The following is a 13,540-nucleotide window of genomic DNA, read 5'->3' as shown; positions in this document are numbered from 1 at the left end:
CGAGGCATGAGGTTTGGAGGCCCTTGTTTCTATGATTGTATGTATACAAACGTGCGTGCAAAGCTCACTGCAAACGCTGAGAAATTATTAATGTTGTTTGCACAATTGCACCATACGATACATCATGATATTTTGGCAGGAATTTAATCCATTTTCCATGCTCGATTAGCGGAAACGTCAACCAAATCATAATCAAAGAACTTCAAACTTTGAATACTTGCACAAGATGACACAATCTTACTTTTTTACTTCCTTTTTTTCTCAACATTCACACATTCCGACCTAGCTAGCTAGTTAGACGACTTTTAATCAACTAAGAAAAAGAAATAAAAAATACCCTGTAATGTAATTAGCAAATTAATTAAACCGTGGTAAAAAAGATGCGAAGAAATCAAGGCCCGCACATTTCCATGTTGGTCCCCTGTATTTAATTGAAGCTGCGATCTCACCCCATTGAGGGAGGCCTCTTTTGTCTCTCTTTTTGGTCAGCCACCTCTCTGCCATTCCCACGTTATCTTACACCTTTTGCACCACAATATGTAAAGCGAAGGCAAATTGGCCTAATTAAAACGACCCTTCGGAATTTGAGAATTACCAGCGAAGTGTAAATAATAGCAGCTTTAGATGTGAATAGATCGCTTTATTTTGGGGGGGTGAAACCGTGATAGTGGAATACATGTGTGTGTGTGTGTGTGTAATTTTTGCTTCTCCATGTCAGTTTTAAATTCGGGCCACTATGTGCCTTCGTCTGTGTCACAAGTTCTCTTTCTATGTGAATTTGAGTATAATTCTTTTGACAAATGCTATGGATCCTTGGAAGAAAAGGGAGAAAAGTGAGCCTGAGAACTACACCCCGCTTCTATTTTCATTGGATACAACAGAAGATATTTATGGACAAAAAGATCCATGCAACCACAACAAAGAACATGGAGGAAAAAAGGGCAAGTTGAGTCGCTGACTTTGGGAACGAAGTGGGTAAAAAATGGATAGTACTATTGTTGGAAATTTGAATCAAATTTAGAGTTTGAATTAAATTGACTCATGAATGTCATATTATCTTTTGACTCTCCACATTCTTCAGTTAGTTGTAGCTCATGATTATGGAAATATCTTTTGATTTTCCACATTCTTGAGTTAATTAAAAACTTTTGACTCTTCATATTTTTGAATTAATTGAAAGATTAAGTGAGTTAATTAATCTTGAATAACTCTTTGTGTGTATTTTGAAGCTTATAAATAGTGCATTCATTTCCTCAATTCATGCATATGAAAAAGATTTTTACAAACACTCAAGATCTCTTTCAAGCATTATCTGCATTTCATATTGTTAGTTTTACATTTGACATCCGTTAAATTTCGGTGATAAAGTGAAAAAATGTTTTCAGTTCGCCGGTGTAGCGATTTCGTGCTAAGTTACTGGAAGGTTTTGTCGATGTAACCTGAGAAACAGTTGTCCGTCCAGATCCTTGAAGCACCGTCAGAGGGAATAAATATGTTTTAACAAAATTGTACTTCATACAGACTTCAATTTGATTTACTATTTTCTTTTTGTTCTTTTATACACGATATTCATAATTTCAATAGTATGCTCATTTTCTTATATTGCTTTTGATTGTCAACTACCAAGATCTCAACAAGGCATGTCCAAAGAATGAATTTTCTCAGCCGAACATGGATATATTTATTCATCGACAATGATTCAAAAACTTTTCATTTATAGATTGCTAATAATTTGCTATAGTGGATATAATCAGATACAGATGGATCCTGAGGATGCCGCTTTATTTATATCTTATGATATTGCTTTCGTTCTCTACTTCTATCATTTTGTTGTTAGCAACTTGCCTAACAACTAATCAATCAAAAACCCAACTAAAAAGCTACAAATATACATTAAAAACAGGGAAACCGGATCAGTGGATTCAAAATAATAAGGATATTTGAAATTTGATTTTTTTTTTCTTTACCAATTTTTTTTATGTCTCTTGGAGGTAGTTGAAGGTGGACTGATTTGTGGCACAGCAAAAGAGTAGTCTTGGCTCAATCTTCTGCTGACTTTGATGCTATTTTTAGTAATTTCCATCGCTTGCTCCTTTAATACATTCCCATTTGGGGCTCCGAATGAAATATCAATTGATTGATATGATTGACTTTGCGTCTGATGTAAAGATTGGGACACTTGAGGGACCCAAAATCCCATTTTTCCTGCTGGAAAAGCACACATGCTGCCCTCAAAATCAGGATCCAAGTATGACAGCACATCGTTTTCCCCGGTCTGAAATTTCAACAAAGTTGAACTATTTTCCCAACTGTGCAAATTCATGAAGAAAATACTTTAAATTTCTATGAGGTGAATATGAAAAGGGGCAGCAAAGCAAACCTTACAGAAACCATGAGGAAGAGGAGAAGAATCGAGAAAGTCTTCCACATGCCAACCAGGAAGAGTTTCCATAAGATATTCCGATATGCTACTCGTTGAAATTGACCCATTCAAATTCCCTCCACACATCAAATGGCCATGACTTTTATCACAAAATTCTGTTGCCACCACGGGTGTGCTTTGGACCGTTGTACGCTTCTCAGTGAATGGTGTACCGGGGGTTGGTCCTGCAGAAACAGGCTTGTTTTTGGATTCTTTGGACTTGACTTTTGGATCAGAATCTGAAATCTTGAGGGCTATCGCAGAAGATTCTGATGAAGATGGTGAGTCGGAATAAAGGGTCGACGTTGCAGAAAGCTTTACACCTGTGAGGAGAAATCTGGCGTGCTTCTGAGTGTGCTCGTTTGCTTTGTGTATTGAGATATCACACTCTTTGCACAGAATTGCTCGATCTTGCTGACAAAACAAGAAAGCCCTTCTCTCCTGTAAATAGAATAAAAGATGTTAATTCAACCCAAAAATTGGAAGGGGAAAAAACAAAAGTTCGTGGCAAATCAAGAAAAAATGGTGGTGGAAAGGAGGAGGAACATATATGGATTTCGTAAAAACCTGACAAATATCACAGAGGGGAACTTGTCTCGGGTGGTGAAGGGAGAAGCGGTGGTGTTTTCCGGCGAGTTTGTTGGCATGATGGACACGGTGGTCGCAGGCGGCACAGAGCGCGGCCTCATCCGCCACGCAGAAGACTGATGCTTCATCTTTATCACATACATCACATTGGATCTTCATTTGGCCTATTTTTTTTAGTTATTTTTGCTTTGATTTGTGTGAAGATCGTTTCTTTTTTCCCGGAGTGAAATGAAAATTGAAGGAGCTTTTGGAATTGGAAGGGACAAGTGAAAGCCAGAAGGGGATGGCGATGGAATGGAGCTGGGATTAGTTAATTTATTTAACATGATTATAACAAAATAATTTAATAATAATAAATCAATAAATATCCAAACTACTTTTTATTATTATATATTTGTGATTATATTTGAAGGATGCAAATCTTAATTCTTAAAATTAAATAAATAAATAACTGGATTCATCTTAATCAGTTTGCTTATTCTTGATGAATTGCTTTTGACTTTTCTATTTTATTTATTTGAATTTTTTTTAAAATTTGAAAAATAGACTAAAATTTAATGAGTAAGTTATAAAAATTTAATAATTATGAATAATTTAATTTCTTCCATTATTCAAATCCCTTCAATTTCATAATTATTTCATTTAGTTAAATCAAATTCAATAAAATTTTATGCACCAAAAACCATTAATTCACAGTATAGGATATGAATTCACACACGGAAAATTTTAGTTACTGTATATTTTCATGAACTTCAGATTTATTACCATCTATATATATTTAATATTCTCTATAAAAAAAAGAAAGAAAGAAGCATCTTTATTGGTTTTTATTAAATTTTCACTGGCAAAAATATTAAAAGAGTAGTTGACAGTCAACTATGAGGTCCTAAGACACTTCAATTCGAACTCATGACTAAACTCAGTTCAATTAGGTACAATCTACCTAGTCGCTACTTCACTAAATAGCCGAATTTTTTTATGTACAAATTTTTTCCTATGAAATTTTTAATTACTTGGTTGATATTCTTCCTGCATTCTTTCATAAATGCGAATTAGATCAGTAAGTGGTAGTTGGAAATTTCTATTTCAGTTGGCGTTTATGTATTACAATTTTTTTTTTCCGACTAGAATTCACCATACATGGCATATCTTTATTTGTAATGAAATTGTTTTGGTTGTAACTAATTTTTATTGATCCGTGAGACGAAACTCATATAATGAGAAATCATATATATCATTTAAGCTATCATTTTCATTTTATCGTCATTTTGATTTTTGAAAAACAATATATTATTCTCGATTAACTTTAATGTTATTTTCATTTGCTATTTGGCAAAAACATAATGGATAAATATATTTAAAAAATATTATTTTTGATATAAAATATAATATTTATTTATTGATCAGATCGAAAATTTGTCTCATAAAATTAATTAATTAAATGATAGTTTTGTGAAACATAATATGTATGCGCGTGAGGCACATTTAAGAGATATATTTCATGCAAGTAATTATAATTATAAATATATATATATATATATATATATATATATATTTAAAAGCTACACACATTATCTGTGGTGGAATGGAATACTATTTATGCAACGTAGGAATGAATCTGCTACTCTTGACTTGCCATCGTGAGATTGGCGATGCATTAAATATGAAAAGTTTATAATTTTTTGAAAAAAAAAATGAAAAAGTTTATAATTTAGCTTTTCACTGACCTTAGTCAAACCCGTGCTGTCACCGTGTCACGTGAACAATTGAAAATTGAGTAATAATTTCTAAACGTATTCATAATTAACCTTAATGGCACCATTAAAATACAATTAGTCTCGCTAATTACATCATGCGTGACATAATTCTTCAAGAGATCTCGATTACTATAATACTAAAAGTGCAATGTGAAATTACGTCACGCATGACATACCACTCCCACCTGTCCAAAGTATAGATAGGTTCCACTATTCAAAAGTATATCTAATTTCAATACATGTATTGGGCGGCTTCCTCGCGCCCCATGCAACCAGATGTCAAGGTCGTAAAATTATCACTAGCGTATTTATACATAATATATCATTCTGATATCATGAACGATTTGTTCAATAATTAATGTCACAAAATTTTTCGACGAACATATCGCAAAAATTTGATGTTTTTTATAAAATGTTTGTGCTAACATCTCGCGACATCCAGAATTAATATATATATATATATATATATATATTAAAAATAAAATATATATTATGTGACTAGTTATATATCATATTGTGGTAAAGAAAAACTAAAATAATTGTTGTGAGAGTTAGGTATTAAATACTAGCACAAAGTAGCACGATTAATATTTGGAAGGGTCAAATTTGATCCAAGTCATATTTGAGTGGCCTAACTTGCATTTACTAATATAATATATATATCTAAGCTAAATTTAAAATATTATAACATTTCAATATAAAAACAAATTATTTATAACAAAACGACCTTTAAAATTAATATGTATTTTTCGTGTCAACGAGGTACCATTTTTAATACTTATTTAAGACTGATTAATTAACAAAGAAAGGAAAATGTGACAACTTATCAAACGCTAGAAGACAAATAATACTTTTTGAAGTCCCATATTTCTTTCTTCTCGAAGAATAACGAAAGATAAGGATCGAAAATCATTCCTCAAATTGTACCGATGATTTGTCTAATTATTTTCATTATATAATAATATTATTATATTAATATATTTGATCATCAGCAGGTAGAAGATTCGGCAGATTTCATAGCACTCAATTTTCTCCGCGCCAACTTCCTTTTTTATTTTTTAATTAATAAAGTCCAAACTTAATATTAATTCACGAGAGGGAGACTCTTCGAGTAGCAGGCTAGCAGCAATTAGTACCATGTTTCACGTTAAGGGATTTTCAAATTTAAATAGTTTCATCCATTTATAAATTATTGATTTTGATATATATATATATATATATATATATATATATATATATATATATATATATATATATATATATATATATTTATATATATATATATATGTATGTATATACTATATATATATTACTTACTCGAAATTATTTGAATTTAACACCAAAAGTCGAGGCTAAGGTAACAGATGTAGAACTACATAATAATTACTATATATAGTATGAAGTTTAAACCATGTATGTATCAGACGGGCCGGGTAATTATTGAACAAACCGATCTCGACTCGACAAGGAGAGAGTTTGGGCCTGTGAGCCCATGAAACTGACAAGCCCATGCATGTGAAATCCGTTTCTCTTTTCTCGCAACTAATCGGTCACAGAAACAAGAAAAGGACATTCATGCATGCTTCACAAATAGGTTCAGCTAATTAAAATTTAAAATAGTCTATCCCGAAAGAGTACTTTAGATATATCTTATATATGTCTTCATCCCAAATACAAGCATAACACTCATTCATAGACGTTCAAACAGACCGGGTCGGCCAACAGATCAAGTAAACCGACCTACAACCACGCAGATTCAAATTAAACTCCATTTTCAAGCATATATATATATATATAATAAAATTTTAGGAATTCAATCGAGCAAATCAAATGTGGTGAGGCCCGATCCCCCGCCGCCGCTATGAAGATAAGGATGTTGGTTAGCCGGGAAGCGTAACGCGACAATTTGATGACCTCCATTTGTAAATCCAAGAACAGAATTATAGTCCCCTTCATTTTCAACTAATCCATAGTGTGGATCGTCTTGTCTTGCATCCTGATATATGTACAATAGCACAGTCAAATAATTACATAATCTTATTTTTTTTTAAACATATATATTGGTGTATAATATCTAAGTAATAATAGTTAATTAGTATCACAATAAAAAGAAAAATTAAAGTAAATGTAATGGTTCTCACAAATTCAAGAAGTAGGTTTCTATGAATATCTTCCACATTCCTTAACTGAAAATAAACAAATGATAATGATATTATTGATCCCAAGAAAAAAAAAAAGAATCACCCAAAAGAAAAATAAAAGAGGACTCCAATCAACAAAATATGACCAGAAGACGGAATATATGAACATTATGAGGTACCTTTTTCTTGCCAGTCTCAATCTGGTTGCCGATAACTTTGTACTGTGATATTGGTTAAAGAAATTCTCAATTAGACACAGTTAAATATATACATCGATCCACTCTTCTATCTACATGTAATATATGTTTAACAACATATAAGTGTATTTGTTCGGCGCGCTTGTAGCGCGCGCGCGTGTAAATTATGAGGACATCTATTTAAACATACATGAAATGGAAAATTGAAAGATTTCATAAATGTCATGGAATATTTGTGTGTGTGTTCATATACAGACATACATTTAATTTTCAAATATATATCTCCACTTATGCTATAAATTGATTTAAATAAAGTAAGTACTTGAGTTCTAAACAAATATGGAGTTTTGTAGAGATGCACAACACGGGCTACACCAATAATCAATTGTGTGCGCATAATTATACTCTATTTATTAAATTTTCATGTCCAAAGTACTCTATATTATTCTGAAATATTCAGAAGTACTTGAAGTCTATAGGTCGTAGCCAGCAGCAGGTATTGCTTCTCCAAACGGTGCAAATTTTTTACATTTTTTGGGCCAAATTTCGGATTTAATTGCCATCTTCCGTCAAGATTTAGTTCCAGTAATCTCGTTCATTTGGGGATCTAATAATTTGAAAAATACAAACCCTAGATTTTAAATTTTATTTTCTCTTCATAAAAATAAAAGTACAAGACAGAGAGAAATGGGAATTTTTTTCTACCTTTCTCTCGCGAATGACGTGCAAAGAGTTATGAATATCTTCAATAAGGTTTACTGTTTCATCGTACCCCAGATCGTTCACGCTCTCCCCAATTCTTCGCCTGATTATAGATTAAATAAGAAGTTAAAAAAATGTTTAAACATTTATCCAAGAAATGGTGCAATTTTTATAAGTTGCCAAAAAAAAAAGAAGGAATTTTACCTAATCTCGGATTTAAGGTTTCTGTTAACATCCTTGAGCTTATTCAACTGTTGTTGCATTTTCTGCACAGACGAAATTTGGATGGTAACCTAAAGTTTTAAATTAAGTAGAAATATAGGATGGAATCATTTTTAAAACATAAAAGAAAAATACCTCATATTGAGAGCTCCAGAGATCAACTCCAACAGCCTTCTGATACTGATCGAACAACTGCTTTGTTCTAAAACCAAAAAAAGGAAAAAAAAAAAAAAAAAGGAGCCCACAAAAAAACATATATAAAACAAGAATTCCTTTCAAGAAACAAAATCCGAGCAAATCTTACGTACGTGAAAGAGGGGCTGATGTACTCGTGAAGCTTTTGAGTACTGGAGATCATGATAATGGAAACCTTAGCATCACAAAGAACAGTAAGCTCCTGCGCCTTCTTGAAAAGCCCATTTCTTCTCTTGGAATAGGTCACCTGCCTGTTTGTTTGGTTCTCTATTCTCTTGATCTGGATCTTACCACGAGCCATCTTTTCTTTTCCTGCTGCCGATTTTGGAAGAGATGGGAAATTAAAATTCTGTGAGAATGAATGGAATATGTTAGGAAAGGCGAGGGGGTATTGAAGTTTGATGTTGCTAAAAATGGAAATATTTGCTAAAACGGTGAAAAGGGTTGGCAGAAGTTGATAAAGTAATTTAAGAATCAGTCACTTTTCGTCATCAGTCACTACAAATCTACAGTATTTCAAAGTTAAGAATAACAATTCACTCATTTCTCGATTTTATTACAAGGTCTACACGCGTTAATTAACAGGGCCTTGGTATAAGCCCAAATGAGTGGCTCACTTTTCTAGTTCAGTCTGATAGAAATCCAACAAAGGCCTGCTAAAATCATGTACACTTTTTGGGCTGTCCCAACCTACCTGGCCCAATCTTTCTATATTGGTGTGTGTGGGCTCTGAGATTTTTATATAAAGGCCTTAAATCAATTTCCAACCATTAATGCATAAAAATATATCAATTTTTATTTTTTTTTACTATTAGATAAGTAAAAAGGAGGCAAGCTGAGTGTAAAAATTTATTATTTATTTGATTGCCTCATAATTCAGTACGGATAACATGTGAAATAAGTCCCCACACCGAATCAGATTCGCAATAAAGAATCTAAGATGAAGACAAATATAATCTTAATTTTCGTATGTCTCATTTTAAATAATAGAATTTACTCTTCAACTATTTCAACTTTGTATTCAAATAAAGGTTTTGATATGTCCCAATATCAAACTACTTTTAAATAATTGTTTTAAATTTAATTAAAATCGAAAGTAATTTTTATTCTTTTTCGTTTTTCTTTTTTTTTTTTGTTTTAATTTATTGATTTGCATACGTGCATGTGCACATCAAGTAAGTGTTTTTGCACAAAAATTTACATTATCTATGAAAAAATATTACTTATTATTATTATATATATGAGCATAGTTGATCCGTCTTATGAATTTTTTTTTTAAAATCCGTTAGATCGTCTCACAACTAAAGTTTGTATATGCTACATTAAAACATGGCTCCGCTCCACCCTTGTGATTGTTGGTGACCGATCGATTTATTGAAACATTTGGTTATGCATTAGTAATATTTTAATTTTGTTTATATTTTATGTCGTGAGAATTGATCTTGATTTACAATAGTTAGACAACTTAAATTTCGTAACTTAAATTATATTTACCAGAGATACAGTCGAATACTTCAATTTAGCTTTTGGTTTAGTCGACTAGACGTTTTTTGTTTTTATTATTACAAAATTATATATTGAAGTGATGGATTGGTGAGGGTCAACCCGGCATCAAAGGGGGTAATCGTACGCAGGGCTCGAGGATGGGATCGATGAAAGAACTGTCACACATTCAATTATTCATTCGTCTCGGGTAATTTCTCATGTTTTATTCATTTTCGCCGCATCATCCACTTAATTCTAGCTAGTAGGGTTGAATTTAAAATTATTTATGGAGTGAATCTGAAATATTCGTGTGTGTATGTGTGTGTGTGTGTGTATATATATATATATATTTATATTTAATTTCATAGAACTTGACTCAAATACCATTTAATGTCATTTTGTTTCCAGGGTTTAAACCAATCATATGCTAAAGATTTTGATTCATTTATTTATCTGTTTTACAGTAGAGAAAATCAACTTAAAATCAAAAATGTATATATAAAGAGTCAAATAGTAATAAAAAAAAGAAAAAAAAAAAAGAAAAGAAGAAGCTTCTCGGGCCCCTAAAACAAACGTACTTAATATTAGGTCATGATTTAATAAAGTTGGGGGATTAGATTAAGAATGTCCGAGCCCAGAGCAGAGATTAGGTCTTTTCGATCTATGTTTCTTTCTTTTGCTTCTTCTTTCTCTAGGAAATGTCTTTTCAGACGGCCACAAATACCCTCTCTTTTTTTCCTTTTGACTAAAACAAAATTGAATTTTTACAAAACCGTGAGATTTCCTAAATAAAATTTTTACAATTCTCGGCCATTAATATTTAATATAAATATTGTTGGATCAATTTAATTTATATGAGCTTGAATAATTATGTGTTCTTATCAAGTTAAGTCCAAATAAAGTGATCCATTAAAGTTTCGGGTCATTTAGCTTTAATGTATCTAGTAGGTTGGGAGCCTTTGATATGTAGATGTATAAGTGTAATTTATGTTTTTATGATATATTAAAAAAGAAATACGAGAAGATAATGATAAACATTTTAAATATATATATATATATATATATATGTCATATTCCCCATATCTCGCGTTATCATGTTTCATATTCTCTCTCACATTAAGACAAAAGTTTTGAAGAGAAACTAAATGATTTTCTTAAGGAAAGAGGGCGTAGATCCGGAAGATCAAGTCATGTTATAAAGAATTTAGAAATATGGTTTCAGATACGCTTCCACTTAAGTTTTCCAGTTAAATTCTTAATGATTGAGCATTACTGATTCTGAGGTTTATGAGTTTTCTCCAACAAATATAACTTCTTAAAGTCACACATCAATTAACTTCGTTTATAGTTTCTATTCCCACTTTTGATTATAAATTAAAAAGCACATGCAGATTACCCTGATTTCCACAAAAGTCAAATTGATACTATGAAATTGTATATTTACCAATTCGGTACTATATATTCTCAATTTGCTATCTGTGAGATGGGAAACAAGTGGAGATTTGATCTTGCAAATTGACAACGACTAGGCAAAAAATAAACAACAACGACAATAATAATCAAGCACCAAATTCGCAATTGATAAAATGTTAAAGCTAAGAAATTTGTATTCGTATAGTATTTAACCCTTTAAAAGGGCTTCATAACCGCAGCAGGATTAATAGACTTTGAAATATATACGGTGCCGCGAGGTCAATTTTTGTTATATTTTGGTAAACGAGCAGCTCTAGAAAAAGCACGAGTTACTACATTTTCTTGTCTATTATAAGAAAATTGAACAGAGAGTGAGATTCTTTCGTTCAAAAGATATTTGCATTGGGTGCACAATAGATCAAAACTCTGTACAGTCATCGGCTTAAGATCGACTAGCATCAACAACACATATTTTGCATCAAGCTCAAAAATCACATTAGCAAGATCCAACTCCTTAATCCAGGTGATTGCACTGAGTAAGGCCAGAATTCTCAATAAAAAGGGGTGCGTCGTATCACATTTCAAGAAATATGGGAATGTTTGTCCATTATTTATCGACCTTTGGTTTTATATACTGTAATTTAATGTGCATTAAATACTCGAGCATTTTTATTAACGTGATAATAAAATATTCTAGAACCACTGTATGTGCTAATAATAATAATAATAATAATATAGTATAAGATGAAGATATATTATAAAATATTTCTTTCGTTTAGTTGTTCTTGTAATTTATTATTGTTATTATATTATTGCTTCTTTCACGTTACATCAGTTACGTTCCAATGTTATATCCGATGGATCGGAGGGGTTGACCTCTGAATAGTACCTATATATTATAATTTTCTAAATTTAAACATATGGATTAAATTTATAACAATTAATATTATAATTCATTTTAATCTAATACAGATATATATATATATATATATATATATATATATATATATTTATAACAATATCATTTATTAAATATATTATAAATCAAGCATGTAATAAATAGTCATAGATTTCCATATGTAAGATATGAATGTGATTGAGTGTGACATTTAGAACAGGAAAAGAAAATTAATTATACATGCTGATTAGTAGGTGATGAAAGATTTGGCTACTAAATATAGCTGTCACCATTTTTTCCTCATTTAATTGCCTTCTATTCTATTTATTTGAGACTCTACACCTCAATTATTATTTATATTTCAGTTGTTAGGCCGATAGTATTTAATTGAAATTAATGGAAATTTAGGCAGATTCATGGCACTTTTTCTACATATAATTTTATGGTTTTATCTAAGAAATTCGGATTCAAGAGACGGGTCAATCCGACCCATATTCATAATAAAAAGTAATACTCTTAGCATAAAAAGTAATACTTTTTCATGGGTGATCCAAATAAGAGATCTGTCTCACAAATACGACCTATAAAACCGTCTCACACAAATTTTTGCCTATTTTTTTTATCATTATTTGAAAAATTGGTTACAGAAACAAGAAATAAGAAAAAAGAGCCTCCTGTTTTCCGGTAAAAGAACACGTTGAGGAATTAAAAGTGAATGTATACAAGCCGTTGGATGAGTAGTGAAGGGCTGGGATTAATCTTTTGTCATATTCTATTTTTTTTTTTTAAAATTTCTGAACTCTGATTTAAACGTAGAGGGAAAGTGGTAATTGTGTGTGTGTCTTAAATTGAGGGCGTTTGCAGAGCTGTGGTTTATATGTATCAGAAAAAAATTAGAATGACATTTTAGCATATTTGAAATACGTCAAAAAAGAAAAAAACTGGAAATTTTGTACGTCTCGGATTAATGTAAAAAACATCAAGTAAAAGTAAGCTTATATCTTATTACTGTATATTATTATGCAAGTTAATTAAATAGGGAAATTCAAACTGAGGATTAATATCTTAAAGTATACAAATTTTTTGTATAATTATTATATCATATGTTTATAACTTCAGAACCCGCAATTGTTAATCACGAAAATTCTAAAATCCATACACACACATATTTATGAAGATAAAACCTGCAACTGTTCGCTATCGTTCATTGCACACTAGATAAACATCGAGGCTAACACATATTAAATTCTTTTTTTTTAGAATGATCAAATTCATGTTTTTAATCATGTAAAATGCATCAAATTAAGATCGATAATGACTGTATGTTTAAAAAATTATTATAAGATCTTATGTTCGCAAGATTCGAAATATAACTATTTTGATACGTACAAATATTTTTTTAAAAAAAATATCAAGCATAACAAAAATATTTGAATTGTAATTTTATATTTAAATTCTCCATTCCTGTGTCCCGAATTTTTTTGGTCTGGGAAAAAGCTGCAGACAGTGGAAAAAACCTT

The 13,540-nt window shown here is 31.1% G+C and overlaps 2 protein-coding genes across 5 annotated transcripts; both read right to left on the bottom strand.

Annotated features, from left to right (window-relative positions):
- Positions 1 to 1,747: 1,747 nt before the first annotated feature.
- On the bottom strand, positions 1,748 to 3,315 carry LOC140816430 (B-box zinc finger protein 21-like). 3 transcript variants are annotated; one of them, XM_073175684.1, is made up of 3 exons: positions 2,990 to 3,315; positions 2,381 to 2,863; positions 1,748 to 2,275 (listed from the first exon to the last, which is right to left on the bottom strand). In XM_073175684.1, the coding sequence occupies exons 1-3, from the start codon at positions 3,167 to 3,169 to the stop codon at positions 1,964 to 1,966; spliced, it is 975 nt and encodes a 324-aa protein (XP_073031785.1). In that variant the 5' UTR covers positions 3,170 to 3,315; the 3' UTR covers positions 1,748 to 1,963. The 3 variants fall into 3 exon arrangements, with proteins under 3 accessions (XP_073031785.1, XP_073031787.1, XP_073031786.1); XM_073175686.1 differs by having other exon boundaries at positions 2,152 to 2,309; XM_073175685.1 differs by having other exon boundaries at positions 2,152 to 2,309; positions 2,386 to 2,863.
- A 3,074-nt stretch (positions 3,316 to 6,389) lies between these two features.
- On the bottom strand, positions 6,390 to 8,707 carry LOC140816606 (floral homeotic protein DEFICIENS-like). 2 transcript variants are annotated; one of them, XM_073175986.1, is made up of 7 exons: positions 8,338 to 8,692; positions 8,165 to 8,231; positions 8,012 to 8,073; positions 7,811 to 7,910; positions 7,088 to 7,129; positions 6,909 to 6,953; positions 6,390 to 6,763 (listed from the first exon to the last, which is right to left on the bottom strand). In XM_073175986.1, the coding sequence occupies exons 1-7, from the start codon at positions 8,523 to 8,525 to the stop codon at positions 6,581 to 6,583; spliced, it is 687 nt and encodes a 228-aa protein (XP_073032087.1). In that variant the 5' UTR covers positions 8,526 to 8,692; the 3' UTR covers positions 6,390 to 6,580. The 2 variants fall into 2 exon arrangements, with proteins under 2 accessions (XP_073032087.1, XP_073032088.1); XM_073175987.1 differs by lacking the exon at positions 6,909 to 6,953 and having other exon boundaries at positions 8,338 to 8,707.
- Between the last annotated feature and the right edge of the window lie 4,833 nt (positions 8,708 to 13,540).

Source organism: Primulina eburnea, chromosome 16 (genome assembly GCF_022965805.1).
Source record: "Primulina eburnea isolate SZY01 chromosome 16, ASM2296580v1, whole genome shotgun sequence".
NCBI classification, from domain to species: domain Eukaryota; kingdom Viridiplantae; phylum Streptophyta; class Magnoliopsida; order Lamiales; family Gesneriaceae; genus Primulina; species Primulina eburnea.
Note: the sequence above shows the minus strand (reverse complement) of the source record. Positions and strands in the feature narration are given on the sequence as shown.